The following is a 14,135-nucleotide window of genomic DNA, read 5'->3' on the forward strand; positions in this document are numbered from 1 at the left end:
GTGTGGCTCTCAACTAATCTTTTCCAATGTGTTTTCGGCACCATATGCAAATTGTTCTAAAACGTCAAATCATATTGTTTCTAATATTTTTTAAGCTGCTCTCTCTACTTCTTTCCTCTAAGATCATCACAAATATCTCACTTGTTTCATTTCCTGCCCTGTATTGTGCTACTTTAGCTATGAAAGGTGCTGCATGACAAAATAATGCTTTTAATTAAACAGAGGAGCAGGACGGTAAACATGGGGTGAAAGTGGGGAACGGCATCCAAAAATCAAACCTAGGAAGGTGTATGCCTATGAAATATTTGTAATAACTCTCTCACTCTCTTTCATATTGTAAATAGTGCCATCTTCTGGAACTTGCATGCAGTACACACAACTTTATTGACTTAACACTAACACAAAGTGAAGTTTGTACAACTGTTGATGCGTAATCAGTCACTTCCATAAAAAATACACATTCAATCAGCATCATGTTTGAGTGATGCTATCATTTACAAAAAGACCAGAGAGACTGGAGGATCTCGTTGCTGAGTGTTTTGATTGGACCAACAAGGAGTCCCCTGATGATGGCGTCCCTCCCTCAGACCAGGTGCAGCGTGGGACAGCTGTGACACCGGCTCCTCTGGGCTTCGGGAAGAAGTCTGCTGCTGCTCCACTTCTGGCCACAGAAACCTGGCAGAGCCTCAGCATGCCTAAAATTAAATCAAAAGACGGGGAGGAGGGGAGGGACAGAAATAGAAGCCTAGTTCAAGCATTTTTGTCCTCATTTTCTTACTTTTTCTTAATCCGGCGGAGGGTTTTGCTGAGCGTGCACGTCTTTATCTGGCTGCTGAACATCCACGCAGTCACAAATACTCACATGCAGGAGCTGCACAGTACAGCTTCCTTTTTCAGCCGCTGGCCACGATACTGAGGCTCAAGTGCTTTAATCAAGGGAATGTTAATGGTGCTTGTAAAGGGAGGGGGGAGCGTTACTCATTCACTGTCTCCGGCCTTATGTTTCCAACTAATCTGCCCTTTTCAGTCACAACCTTCAGGCCACCATGTCTCATTTCTCCTCTATTCCACTTTATACCTCCCTGCTCTGCCCTGCTGTCATAGCTACTCCATCACATCTCCATTAATTTTCCTGTAAAGATAATATAATTAGTATCTACAGTGTATTAGTGCAGATGCTTCCTCCCCTCAGACACATTAGATTGCTGCTGTCGCCATTTCGCCCACTAGATGATGTGCTTAGCATCCTGAGATACACAGACAGACCACAGGGAATCATTAAGGCCTGAATGAACACCCACTTGTCTGTGGGCCATTAAGACAGTGTGTGTGTGTGGCTTTGTGAATGTGTGTGTGAGACAATACCTTTCGTCTTTTCCACCAGCTGCAGTTAACACTAGATCCTCCAGGTTTTTCTCTTGAATCTCAGGAGCCAAAACGACCTAACAAACACACACTCTCCATTACCAAATTCACGTCTGAGCTACAGCAATCTCATATTATTTCCTGAGTCTTCCTCCCAGACACACGCAAGTCCGTGTCTACCTTGGGATAGCACTGGCAGAAGCTCCACACAGTCCCGACACACACCATGCTGACGCCCAAGACGCACATTGTGGCGTAGATGTGCGGTCGCTCCTGAGTCATGATGAAGAGGCCGACTGCCGCGACACACAGGCCCGCCGCTATCAGCCCATACCGATATGGTTTCCCTTCTGCCATCGCTGCAACCGCTAATGGAGCTCTTATTTGTGTAAACTTAAAACTCAAGCACCTGTGGTACAGCAGGGAAAGAGTTGGTGTTGTTCTGTCCGGACTTGAAGGTGAGGGTGGAGAAAGCACAGTTAGGGTTCCACTCTGCTGCTTATTACACCCTGCAGACAGTCTGCTCAGATCAGGTATAAAATTGCATGTGTGTGTGTGTGTGTACCTGATAGGTCACCTTGCCTCAAGCTGCTGGCAAAAAGGAGACTTGCAACCGGGCTTCTGAGCAGTACTGAGTTGAGTTTATGTTTGCTTGGTTTAGACATGATTTTAAATAAAAGCCGACATTTCCCTTCTCCGCCTTCCTGGGGTTTCCCTCTTTTTAAATAAACAATCCATTATTCCTGAATGCGACACCGCCCACAGAGAGCACCATTCATTAACTCAAGTTTATAGTAACATCACAACATAGCACGAACAGTGGACATTCTGCAAACACGGGATACAAAGCTGAGAGATAAATACCACGGTACTGCTGACATTCTGCTGTCGCTGGTTAAGGCACTTTGCACTGGAGTAAGCGGTCAATGCATCATGTACAAAGTTATGACAGGAAAAGAGTGCAGATACGAAGAGGAGCCGTGTAGCTGTGAAGTCCTTATCGCGTTTGAAGAAGAGTGCTGCGCAGCCACAGTAGTAGGTCACGTAAATTCAAGCAGGCCAATAAAATATCCTAATTAAATGCCTACAGGAAGCTTCCAGCCAAACTGTTGACGTGCATCCCTTAACTTTGCTGGAAAAGTCACATAATGCTGGTCTGAAGAAAAGCCCTTAGTGTAGAGAGTGAAGCAATTGTAGTGATCATTTCAATTACTTTCACAATCAATCACAGCACACTTTTCATAGACACAGAGGCCACACTGGGGCACAGTCTGCACCACTATGAAGTCTTTAACCAGCTGCAGTCTCTTCCTGTTTCTTGGCTTGTGCTTGGGTTCTGGGCGGCTGTTCTTAAGGCACAGATGAGGCCAGCGAGTCCACCCATAGCACCGACTGTTTGTTCAAGGTTCCCGCTGCGAACCGAACTCATAAGGCACTGACCCAAAGTAAAGATGTCCGCCAGATTGAGAGGTTAAAGCTCCTCCCTGTGCTCCTGGCTCTTCATCACTGTGTCATAGGATGGCGGCGGCTCCATAGTCCAGGGCGGTGGGGTGGATGGGAGGGAGGATTCAGGCTCCGGTATCCTGCTGACAGAGTCCTCTGACATCTCCCGACGGATTCGGTCCAACCTCCTGAAGAGAAAGAGAAAGAGAGGGCATGAAAAGTGTGCTAAATTATTTTTTCAGTGCTTACACTTCACTGAAACTTCAACTCCTTTCAGTGTCTGCATTTCACGTAGCACCACAACTTCTATCACTGCTGACACTCCAACTGACAGTCAGCTCCTTACAGTGATTAAACTGTGTCTTACACTTCAGCACCTTTCAGTGATTATATTCCGCCAACACTTCAAATCCTTCAGCATTTACGCTTCAGCTGACAGTCAGCTTCTTTCAGTGATTACATTTCATCCAACACTTCAACTCTTTTCAACTTTTACACTGCTAATGATTGTCAACTCCTTTCACTAGCCTTTATCTTGCACCTCAACTCCTTTCAGCAGTTATACTTCAACTCGTTTCAACAACACTTCAACTGATAGTCAACTCCTTTGAAAAACCACACTTTATTTTACACCTCAACACCTTTCACATTGAGCTCATAGTCATCTCCTTGTGGTGAGTACACTTTAACTTGCACTTCAACTGATAGTCAACTCCTTTATGAGTTCAAGTGTAAGTGCTGAAAGTAGTTGAGGTGTAGGATGAAGTGTAATCACTAGGTTAACTTATTTTAGTGAATATACTTTGACTTACACTTCAGCTCTTTCAGTGCTTACACTTCGACTGATAGTCAACCCCTTTCAGCAACCACACTTTGTTTTAAACCTTAACTCCTTTCAGCGCTTACAATTGAACTGATAGTCAACTCCTTTTGGTGATTACACTTTAACTTACACTTCAAATCTTTCAGTGTTTACACTTCAACGCCTTTTAGCAGCAACAATTCAGCTCCTTTCAGCAGCAGCACTTCAACTGACAGTCAACTCCTTTGAGTAACCACACTCTATCTTAGACTTCATATCCTTTCAGCACTTTAACTTCAACTGACAGTCAGCTCCTTTTAGTGTTTACACTTTGACTTACACTTCAACTCTTTCAGTGTTTACACTTCAGGTCCTTTCGGCATTTATGCTTCAACTCCTTTCAGCAGCAGCACTTCAACTGACAGTCAACTCCTTTGAGTAGCCACACTTTATCTTAGACCTCAAATCTTTTCAGGACTTTAACCCCAACTGTTGACGCTTTAACTTTAACTCATTTCAGCAGCAACACTCCTTTAAGTGATTACTTTTCATCTAAAACTTCAGCTTTTCTCAGCACGCACACTTCTGCTGGTAGTTTTAACTCACACCTCAGCTCTTTTCAGTGCTTTGGCTCGGCAGTAGCTCAGTCTGTGGGACTTGGCTTGGGCCAACTCAAGTTCAGCACGCACAGTTTACCTCCAGGGCACTGCTGAGGTGCCTTTGAGCAAGGCTCAAAATAATTCCTCCTGGAGGATTAATTAAGTAATTCTTCTTTTATTTTTTAAAATTCATCTTCTTTCAGGTCTTACACATCAGATCAATTCAGCAAATTCTTCTTCCATTATTTTATAACACTCTTACTCCTCCTACAGCTCATACTCCTTCAGCTGCTCCTTAACTAACAGAGTTTCCAGTAATGCATTTCAGATCCCAGCAATCACACCACGTTGCCTTCAGGAAATGCACTCTGTTTACAAATTGCTCCCCATTTGATCATGATATCTCATCACTCTCCAGTCCCTCAAACATTTTAACCGACACGCTGCGTCTCACATTTAAACGACAGCTCGGGTTTACAAGCACTGATCAGTCTGAGTTTCAACAGCGTCTGGAGTTAGAAAAACCCTTCATGATAGAAACTGTGCTCCTGGAACCTCTCTTCTTCAGTGCTGGACAGTGAGCAGAGCACGGCTTGTTTAAATTCTCAGGCTATCGTAGATTACCTCAGAAAATGCCAGGGGAGTCTGTCAGCCACATGCATGTGTGGCTGCTGCTTTCCCCATGACCTACTTCTATAATCAGTCCATAATCAAAAAATCCGTTGCTTTCCAATTCTCAAGTCCAGTGTTTTCAAGTTCCTAATGCGCTTCAGAGATCTTGGTCAAACTGTTCACTGTAACTAATACGCGGTGATGTGTCCTAGAGGTCTGTTCAATAACAGGACTGTTTGTCAGTCTCCTTGGATGCCGTGTCCTGGTATTTATCTGTATGTGTGTTTATTCATCTTGAACAACACCAGCGAGTGAGCCTGAAAAGTTGTTCTTTGTTTATACAGCAGGATTGGTTTTCTAAGACAGCCGTCCTCTGTGCAGGGGGGTTTCCAACCCCTCAGACCAGGACGGCGTGGCTCTATGAACGGCAATACCAGTCGGTTAGTCAGTGGGTCAAACCGCTTTGGACCAGACGGAAATATCTCAACAACTATTGGATGGATTACCATGAGATTTAACAAAGACGTTCATGGTTGCCAGAGGACGAATTCTAATGACTTTGGTAATCTCCCAACTTTTGCTCTAGCGCCACCATGAGGTAGGCTTGGGGTTTTGAGTAAAATATCTTGATAACTATTCAATGGATTACCAAGACATTTGGTATACACATTCATGTTCCCCTCAGGATGAACACTGGGTATAAAAATGGTAGCTCCCTTAATTCTTTATATAGCGCCACCATCAGGTCAAAATTTCACTTTGCCCCATTCTTTTATTTATGACCAAGTATCTGCAAGGCTACATAACGACATTCTCATCAGCCTTGGTTATACTTTGTGGTTGGTGCTAATTAGCAACATGCCTGCTGAACATCAGCATGTTAGCATTGTCAATGTGAGCATATTAGAATGCTGACATTAGCATTTAGCTCAAAGCATGACTGTCTACAATCTTGCAGAACAGCTAGCATGTGCTTTGTCACATGTCGCGTATATCTGAATACTTGTCAGAGGCCCGAAGAGATGAAGCTAACCAGTATTTCATGAGAAAAAGTTAATGAAATAGTGTAGCATAAGGGTATCTTTTCTAATTCCTTGCATAATTTCATCTCCTTCTGAACCGACAGAAGAATCCGAAACCTTGGTTGGAAACTACTGCTGATTTTTTAAGAAAAATAATAAACCCCCCAAAAATCTGCATCGAAAGCATTGTGGTGCTGCTTATCCCCTTTCATCCAGGCTTTGTGCATGTCCTCTGCGCGTATGTACCTTTGTATAGACAGGGCCTGCTGTGGGCTGAAGCGCGTGCCTGTGCGGGGGTGCAGGAGGAAGTGTCCGGGCACTGCCACCTGGAGATTCTTCATGGCCATGCAGAGTCCACTGACCAGCAGGCCCACGCCCCCCAAACCCAGGAACAGCCCGAATCCAAACAGCGGGGCTGAGTGCTGGGGCAGGCCCACGCACAGGGCCATGACCCCACCAGCAGTCATCAGCAGCATGCCCAGACAGAGCAGCATGCCCTGGGGGAGCGGCATCTCCAGAGGCCCTTCAACTGACTTCGCCCGGCTACAGCTGCACCTCCACCTCAGCAGCAGCCAGTCTGCAGGGGAGAGAAGAGAGGGCTCAGATACACAGCATCCACCACAACTGGCAATGTGTGTGTGTGTGTGTGTGTGTGGGAGAGAGAGAGAGAGAGAGAGAGAGAGAGAGAGAGAGAGAGAGAGAGAGAGGGAGAGAAGCCAAAGAAAACTGACTTCAGGGTTTAATAACACGGATATGCAACATGTAAATCATCACTGCGCGTCTGTGCCATTTGGGATAAACATCGATCCTCTACCTGATAGGAAGTCGCTGTTCAGCAGATGCGCGGACACAAAGCTTCACCATCTCTTTTCTCCTCTTCATCAACTTTCGCTCCGCGCACGATGCCCGTATGGCGTCCACCCGAACCCTGAAGGAACTCAAAGCACAGCCTCCGCTTCAATCCGCGTATCCTGCTCCTCCGCCGCGCCCCTCTCCTTCTGCGCGCCTCTGCGTCGCTTTCCCTCCCCGCAGAGGAAGCATATCCGGTTTTTGAAGCGATTACCGCACCGAAAATCTGTAGGAGATGAGTTGATGTCTAGCGTGGGCCGGGCGCTGTTTAGTTTTCATCTGGCCGCAGCAGCGGCAGCAGCGGCGGCGGCGGCGGCGGAGCTGAGCGGTGTGAGGAAGTGTTGTTTTTTTTTATGAGGAAGGGTTTTCAGTGACGAGGAATGGAGGGCAGGGCGGTCTGATCCTTGTCACAGTCTCTGTTTGGGCAAGCTGTTTTCACAAGGAGAGAATTATAGTCCCAGTCATACATCGGCCGATAAACCCTGCAAACAAACAGAGAGTGTTTGTGCGCTGAGGTGGAGCTCTGCTGGGGGTGGAGCAGGATGATCCTCACTGGGCTACAATTGGGGGGGGGGGGCTATGAGAGGAAATGACTGGCTTAGTATCACTATAATAATTAATTATGAATAAGTTGGTCATCACAAATCTCTCATCAGTTGGCTGTTCCTGATCTTCCAGTTTGTGACAGTAGATGCTTCAAATATTGGAAATGTGGATTTAATCTGTTTTTTCCTCTTTAACTTCTCAAGCTTGTAAATGTCCCTTTAACTTTGTCCAGTCTAGCATCTTCTTAATGTTTAGCTAAAAAAAGAAATGACCACCCACCCGTCCCCACCCAAATATTGTTCGGTCAACTCAGGGAAACAATGTGCCGTTTCACTCATTGTTCTCACCATCAGTGTGGAAAAAGATCTGAGCCACTTGATCAAGTTTCTTTCCTCCCTTTAGACCATAAAACATATGTTTCCAATATATATGGCCAGTGTGTATGCATAGATGGTATAAACGCAGGCCAGGGTCATCATAATACAGTTTAATAATAAACCATCAGTTACAGCACGTCACCAGACATTACAGTGTGTAAGAGTTAAAATAAATGGGAGGGTTTGAGGATCAAAAGCCTTTCTCAGCTCATCAATATAGCAGAAGATGGTTAAGATTCTTTAAATTCAGGGGGAAATCTTTATGTGCAGTCTGATCATATAATCTGATGTCCACAGTCTCACCATGAGGCCCATTTATTATCTGTTGTGGCGCTTTCAATCGGATCACATGGGTTATCCCAGGCGTCATGGAGTTGAAGTCAAAGGTCATTTGTGATCTTGGAAACGGTCTCATCACAAATGGTGGAAATGGACATGTGAACATCTATGATTCCGTAGCAACGGGGCAAACAAAGACCATGGCGTATGATTGAAATGTCCAGAAGAGCTGCTAAATGGTTGATATGATTAAATCCTCATATCATGCAGCATACAATTGTGGGGATGAAGACTTGATACTCAATTGTTGTCTATTTCCAATAATCCCTGATGATTTTGTGTCCTCAATCACTGATTTATTAAATAAAGTTGAATACATGAACAAAAAAGTTTAAGATTCTCCATTGAGTAAAACAGTCATAGCTGCATGCATATTTAGAGATATTAAAAAACTACACTAATAAACAACACAATGGACCGTCCAGTGATTCATATCAGCTCTTGTGTTCAGTGTGTGTGTGTGTGTGCATGTGCGTGTGTGTGAGCGCACAGGTCCATCAAAGCAGTTGAGGTCAGTTGACCTTGTGCTGTCAACAATCACAACAGTGTATTTGTGGTCATCAGTTCAGTGCAGCATCTTCTCTCAGAGGTCAGGACGGTACATCAGTGCACAGTAATGCTCGTCTCAGGGCTGACAGTAATATTACTGACGACCTTCATGTGCTTTTTTTTAAACTGTGAAGAATCAATGAAACATTGCAAAAAAAATAATTAAAGGAACATGAAAGAAGCATGAAAATCAACGGGCAGAGACTACAGATGTGCATAAGTTAAACTACCAACATTGTGATTATCACATCAGCTGTATTTATTTAGTTATTTAACATTAACAAAGATTTGTGATACATTGCATTTCTTTTATTTTTTGCAGGAGTCTGAACTGTTTTGGAAATTTTCTTCTCTTGGTCCAGTCCTGTCCTGGTGGGAGTTCTCCATTGTCCACCTGAATTGTCCACCTGTGGTAGGTCAGACAAATAACCACAGCTGTAGCCACTAGCTAGTTAGCTCAGTTAGCTGTACAGCTAGTGGCCCTATTAGCTGACTGAGTCTGCCCGACCGAGAGCTCGGAGCACTTTGGGATTGTTGGTGTTTACAGCACAAGCAACAGAACCGGATTCAGCAGCTTCCCAGCAAACACGACCACATCAGGACTGAACACAGCCTTCAAGTCCGATGAAGGTCAGCTTGACGACGGAAACAGCACTGAGATGATTTACAGCAGCTTTCAACCAGGACTCTGAGTCCAGGGACTCTGACACGAGAGGAGTAAAGCGCGAGAGGAAGGTTGATCAGCAGCAGCGTGTAGAGTCTGAGTATTTTCACACCTAACTCTGTGAATGAAGGGTTAATTCTGACCAAATCAGGGTTGGTGATTGTTGAAACAGTGGAAAGACAAACCAAGATGGTTTTGATGAGTTTTATTTTGTTCCTGAGTGTGTTTTATGATGAGTTAAACTGCCACTTTAGCTCATTTTAGTTCAGTAAATGCGAGAACTTGAATTCTGAAGCTGTGCGGTTGTATTTTTCTTCTTAATAGGGAGAGCAGGTGGAAGAATATTAACCTTCTCGACAATTGGTGAGTTTATTTTATTTAGTCATTAGACTAAAAACGCTTAGAGAGCTTGTGAAACGTAGCAAATACATCACATAGCTATCACCTCTTGAGGTACAAAATGGTATTACGAGACAGAGCGGGCCGGGCCTAGCAGGCTAGCATGCTAACTTCAGTGAATATCTCTGCAACACAATACACAGACAACTAGACATGATGTAAGAACTGTTACTCACATTCTTTTGATAATATTAGTTCATTTTTGAACATTTTTAACTAAAATTTTCCTGATGCATATTACATATCGCATCTTTAAGATTTCTCCCGGTTGATCTGCATGTATCAAAATGAAAGGAAGGAAAAACATGAGTTGTTATTTTCTAAATAAGCAGAAGCACTGGTACGATCCTTTGAAACAGAGGGATTCTATGGTTACAGTAGGTCAGGTTGTGATACTTAACGCTCAGACAGCGTTGCCAGTGAGCTGCAGTGGTCTAGAGAGCAGTGGAAACACTCATATGGTCAGATGAGTCATCGCTCCCCTGCTTTCAACAAGCTGATGAGTACATGTGTGGCAAACAAACTTAAAGACGTCCACAGGCCTGAGCGCTCCTTTCCCAGAGTGAATTATAATAGCCATCCCGTGACGAAGACGTTTCCGACATTCCCAGAAAACAAAGGATCGCTGCTCTGTTTGACAAACGAGAAAACCAAAGGAGGATTATCCAGTTACCCAGATTTGTTGAGCTTAAATTAAAGGAAATCCTGGATTTCCTGTGTGCTTCTGTCACCACGGCAACCAGTGCCCTTAAGATGGTCTGCAAATAGCGGGATAACATGATCCTAACCCCTGCCTGGTTTTCAGGCTTCAGGTTTGTATCAGTATCTGTATAAAGCCTTTGAAAAGCACTTTATTAATTGCAATACTAATGCATTTACTAGAATTTTTCTGTTTTTTAATTAGAAATAAATATAGGTAATAAAGGTAATTTGAAATGACCTGTAGTTACTTTTTACACCATCAACTCTCACTGAAAACATCATGTCAGTCATAATAAGTTTACAGAATTGAAGATGGTCTAAAAGCAGCATCCTAGATGTTTTAGGGGCAAATCTGAAGGATATTTAAACAGTATTTTCAGCTATATGGAGGCGATTGTATCACCCAGGGGCATAAGCTAACAGACTGACTGCCTGCAAAGAAATATGTTGTATTTTTTTAGAAACAGGAAGCTGTCTTGCCAAGCAAATCAGCTGTTCCTATCATTTCAAAGATGTTCGATGTAATTTAGTCTCATTAATGATTACAGATTAAGGGTTAGATGCTTTTGATATTATAAAAGAACACCAACATAGGCATTATCCATCGTTTTGGATCTTTCGTGTATAATATCTGCTGCTCTGAGTCAGTGGACATTGCAGCTGTTTGTTTAAATTAATCTTCTTTTGGGTGAATGGGTGTGACCTGTGTTAGCTTAGCTTAGCATAAAGGCTGGCGGTCACTGCGACTTGCCAGAAAATAGTCCAGCACATGAAGTGTTTTTACACTTCGATTTTTGCACAAGTTATTACATGTTAATTAATGGGCTTTAGGGGAATGAGTAGATGTGTTTTGTTACCTTTAGACAGGGGCTGTTTCCAGTCTTTATGCTAAGCTAAGCTAACCATCTCCTCACATTTAACAAACAGACATGAGAGGGGTATAAATCAATCTCATCTAACTCTCAGCAAGAAAGCAAATATATGTGAATTTCCCCAAATATTCACCTCCTGTGATGGAAGAATATTACTCCATCTCTTCAAGACACAGTGAAATGGTTGCTCACAGTGGCCACACCCTTTATAAAGATTTCAAGTGTCTCAGTGATTTGTTTTAGTCTGATAAGGCTGAATTGTGAAATTTTAATTTTACCTTTTATTTAGCGTTTACACCTGCATTGCAATTACAGAGAACTCAGGGAAAACATGCTTGTACTAGCACTGGTCAACATCAGAAAAAAAGCATGCTTCAAGTGCGATAAAGTGTGTCGCTGCCCAAAAAGAGCTAATGCAGAGTCTGAGTAGAGGCCCCAGTCTCATGCCTTTTCATTTTGTGGTGGGACGTCCCCATCGTCCAGCGTCACACCTCAAAGCTGATCTCTCTTGACTGTCCAAACAGGGGCTCCGTCGCCAGGTGTGTGTCTGAGTATGCACGCCGCAGGTGTGTTGAGCTGCACGTCGTCTTGATGGCAACCTCATAGGGAGGCGGGGGTTCCAGCCACGGAGGAGGACGAGGCGATGGGCTGAAACCGCCGTGGTCCATGGGAGGGTAGTCGAATTCCTCACCACGAGCACCGTGCCTGTGGCGTTCCATTGTCCTACGCTCGGGAAAACAGCGGCAGTAAGAAATTGCGTGGAAGCAATTTATGATACCAGAACAAACAGAAATTGATATGTACAGTCTAGTTCTGAGGTGTCAGAGGTTGTGGACACCAGATGCTAGAATGCAAGTGGAGTCGTGTTCTGTCAGTAGCTGTGTTTCCTGACAAATACAGGAATTGGGTTTCACAAAAGTATAATAGACGTCTTGGTTGTGCAGGATGATAGAACGCTATCGAATTACTGCCACAGTCTGTAATCATGAGCCATTTATATGAAGGGTTTTCTTTCCAAATATTTTACCCGATTATTTCAAGCCAGCACATCTCCAAACAGACAGCAGGAGCCAATCAGCTGTGTGGTTAAAATAAAACCTGCAGAGTCTTTGGATAATGATGAATCCTACTTAGTCAAAGGAATAGTTTGACATTCTGAGAAATATGCTTATTCAATTTCCGGCGGAGGGTTAGATGAGAAGATCGATACCACTCTCATGTCTGTAAGGTAAATATGAAGCCACAGCCTGCAGCCTGTGAGCTTAGCTTAGCATAAAGACTGGAAACAGGGGGAACAGCTAGCCTGCTATGTCAAAGGTGACAGAATTCACTTCACGCTCACTTCTAAAGTTCACTAATCAAAATGTTAGATCTCTTTTGTTTAATCGATCCACAAAAAAGTCTAAAAACAACAATTCACAGTCTTTCTAAGACAAAAACAGTCGGACACACAACCCCCCGTCATTGGAATTGTCGTTGTGACGCATCAGGCTAGCTGTTTCCGTTTCAAGTCTTTATGCTGAGCTAAGCTAACTGGCTGCTAGCAGTGGAGAGGGGTATGGAGTTTCTCATCTAACGTTTGTCAAAAAAGCAAATAGGTACATTTGCAAAAATGTCTGTGTTTCTGTTTTGTGTTGATGTATTTAGAGTCCAGGCCGAGCTGTGTTTTTTGTCTCTGGACAGCCATATATGGGATATAATCAATCGAGGACTGTGTCATCCAGGGTTCAGCGCGGCCTGCATAAGGCAAGACAGCATTTTTCCACTCAAGTTTGAAAGTTAATATGTTTATTTGGCCAAAATTAATGAGGAATAAAGTCAAAGTGGGCATGTTTCTTGAAAAGGTGCAGCTGTTGGGGCTTTAGTGCGAGACTCTGGTGCAACTGAGCACAGCTCTGTCTGAAGCACCCTGAAAACTGATAACTGAACCTATGATGTCATGAAATACACAGCTACAATGGGGAAAATGAATTAGACAGGAAAAATGAATTAGACATGGCAACATGGCAGAGCGGACAGTAAAAATATGTTTAGGCTCCTTCATAAAATCTATAACTAAACTGCTTTTTTATTGACGGTTAGTACAGAAAATCCACATAATTCACTTACATAATGTGCAGAGCAGTAACACATTTAAACCCATAATTTTTCCCTCACCCACCTGGGCAGAAACACTGACTGGGACTCTGGGAAGCGGCTCCCGGGTGGTGTGAAGAGGGCATGGCTGCCGAGGTTGGGGTAGTCGTTGTACAGATAATGTGGACACTCTGGGTCGAACTCCTGATGGTTGTAGTTTGCGGCACTTTTGCTGTTCATAGCCCAGAACAGCCCCAGGATGAGCATGACCACCCCCAGAACCACGCAGCAGAGGGAGAAAGCCTGTAAGCGGCTCTGGGACGTGACCAAGAAGGCTGTGGAGCCCCCGGTTACGATGAGGAAGGCTCCGATGAAGATTGCTCCGTGGTGCAGGGAAGGCATCCTGCTCCAGGACCGTAACTGCTTCTGAGGTTACTGTGTAGGCTGTGAACGGCTGGATAGTGTCACTCATGTATAAACAGTCCCACGGAGTGAGCTCCCCATGCGCTCTGACACTGACCAGACATTCAAATACAGTCACAGAAATTATGGCGAGGAAAAGCTCAATGAATCTTACTTATTTGTTCCCATAATTTCCATCTCCCACACTGTTAAAAAACTGCTTATCATTAAGTCCAAGTGTGAAGTCCTCACTCTGTAGACCTCCAGCTCCTGTGGAAAAGTGCTAAAATAAATGTTTTGCTGGTGAGTAAAGAAAAATAAAAGGATGAAGGCTTTGATGCGCATCAGGCCAATGTGGAGTAGCTGTGTTCATCATCAAGGCAGATGGACGAGAGGACGGCAGAGCCCATTAAGAAATCTTTACTGGCGCCCCACCCTCCCTCTGTCTAATGTGTCTGAAGGGTACCACTTTAGCCCTGTGTGTGTGTGTGTGTGTGTGTGTGTGTGTGTGTGTGTG

At 44.0% G+C, this 14,135-nt stretch overlaps 3 protein-coding genes across 3 annotated transcripts; all 3 read right to left on the minus strand.

Annotated features, from left to right (window-relative positions):
• Positions 1-464: 464 nt before the first annotated feature.
• Positions 465-1,742, minus strand: bsnd (barttin CLCNK type accessory subunit beta). Its single transcript, XM_041935840.1, has 3 exons — positions 1,546-1,742; positions 1,366-1,442; positions 465-695 (listed from the first exon to the last, which is right to left on the minus strand). Exons 1-3 carry the CDS (start codon positions 1,720-1,722, stop codon positions 584-586), a joined length of 366 nt encoding a protein of 121 aa, XP_041791774.1. The 5' UTR covers positions 1,723-1,742; the 3' UTR covers positions 465-583.
• Positions 1,743-1,800: 58 nt separating this feature from the next.
• On the minus strand, positions 1,801-7,120 carry si:dkeyp-51f12.3 (uncharacterized protein LOC107988041 homolog). The gene is made up of 3 exons (XM_041935839.1): positions 6,658-7,120; positions 6,090-6,420; positions 1,801-2,996 (listed from the first exon to the last, which is right to left on the minus strand). Exons 2-3 carry the CDS (start codon positions 6,353-6,355, stop codon positions 2,837-2,839), a joined length of 426 nt encoding a protein of 141 aa, XP_041791773.1. The 5' UTR covers positions 6,356-6,420; positions 6,658-7,120; the 3' UTR covers positions 1,801-2,836.
• Positions 7,121-11,625: 4,505 nt separating this feature from the next.
• Positions 11,626-13,618, minus strand: si:dkeyp-51f12.2 (uncharacterized protein LOC100151460 homolog). The gene is made up of 2 exons (XM_041936195.1): positions 13,302-13,618; positions 11,626-11,863 (listed from the first exon to the last, which is right to left on the minus strand). The coding sequence occupies exons 1-2, from the start codon at positions 13,616-13,618 to the stop codon at positions 11,626-11,628; spliced, it is 555 nt and encodes a 184-aa protein (XP_041792129.1).
• Between the last annotated feature and the right edge of the window lie 517 nt (positions 13,619-14,135).

The sequence above is a fragment of the Chelmon rostratus genome, chromosome 4 (assembly GCF_017976325.1).
Source record: "Chelmon rostratus isolate fCheRos1 chromosome 4, fCheRos1.pri, whole genome shotgun sequence".
NCBI classification, from domain to species: domain Eukaryota; kingdom Metazoa; phylum Chordata; class Actinopteri; order Chaetodontiformes; family Chaetodontidae; genus Chelmon; species Chelmon rostratus.

Excerpts from the sequence above, each read along its gene's own strand:
- si:dkeyp-51f12.3 (XM_041935839.1), bottom strand. The coding sequence starts at position 6,355 with ATGCCGCTCCCCCAGGGCATGCTGCTCTGTCTGGGCATGCTGCTGATG. Across the intron at positions 2,997-6,089 it reads CAGGCCCTGTCTATACAAAG|GAGGTTGGACCGAATCCGTC; the intron begins GTACATACGCGC and ends CTTTCTCTTCAG.
- bsnd (XM_041935840.1), bottom strand. The coding sequence starts at position 1,722 with ATGGCAGAAGGGAAACCATATCGGTATGGGCTGATAGCGGCGGGCCTG. Across the intron at positions 1,443-1,545 it reads TCTGCCAGTGCTATCCCAAG|GTCGTTTTGGCTCCTGAGAT; the intron begins GTAGACACGGAC and ends TGTGTTTGTTAG. Across the intron at positions 696-1,365 it reads GCTGGTGGAAAAGACGAAAG|GCATGCTGAGGCTCTGCCAG; the intron begins GTATTGTCTCAC and ends ATTTAATTTTAG.
- si:dkeyp-51f12.2 (XM_041936195.1), bottom strand. The coding sequence starts at position 13,618 with ATGCCTTCCCTGCACCACGGAGCAATCTTCATCGGAGCCTTCCTCATC. Across the intron at positions 11,864-13,301 it reads CAGTCAGTGTTTCTGCCCAG|GACAATGGAACGCCACAGGC; the intron begins GTGGGTGAGGGA and ends TCCCGAGCGTAG.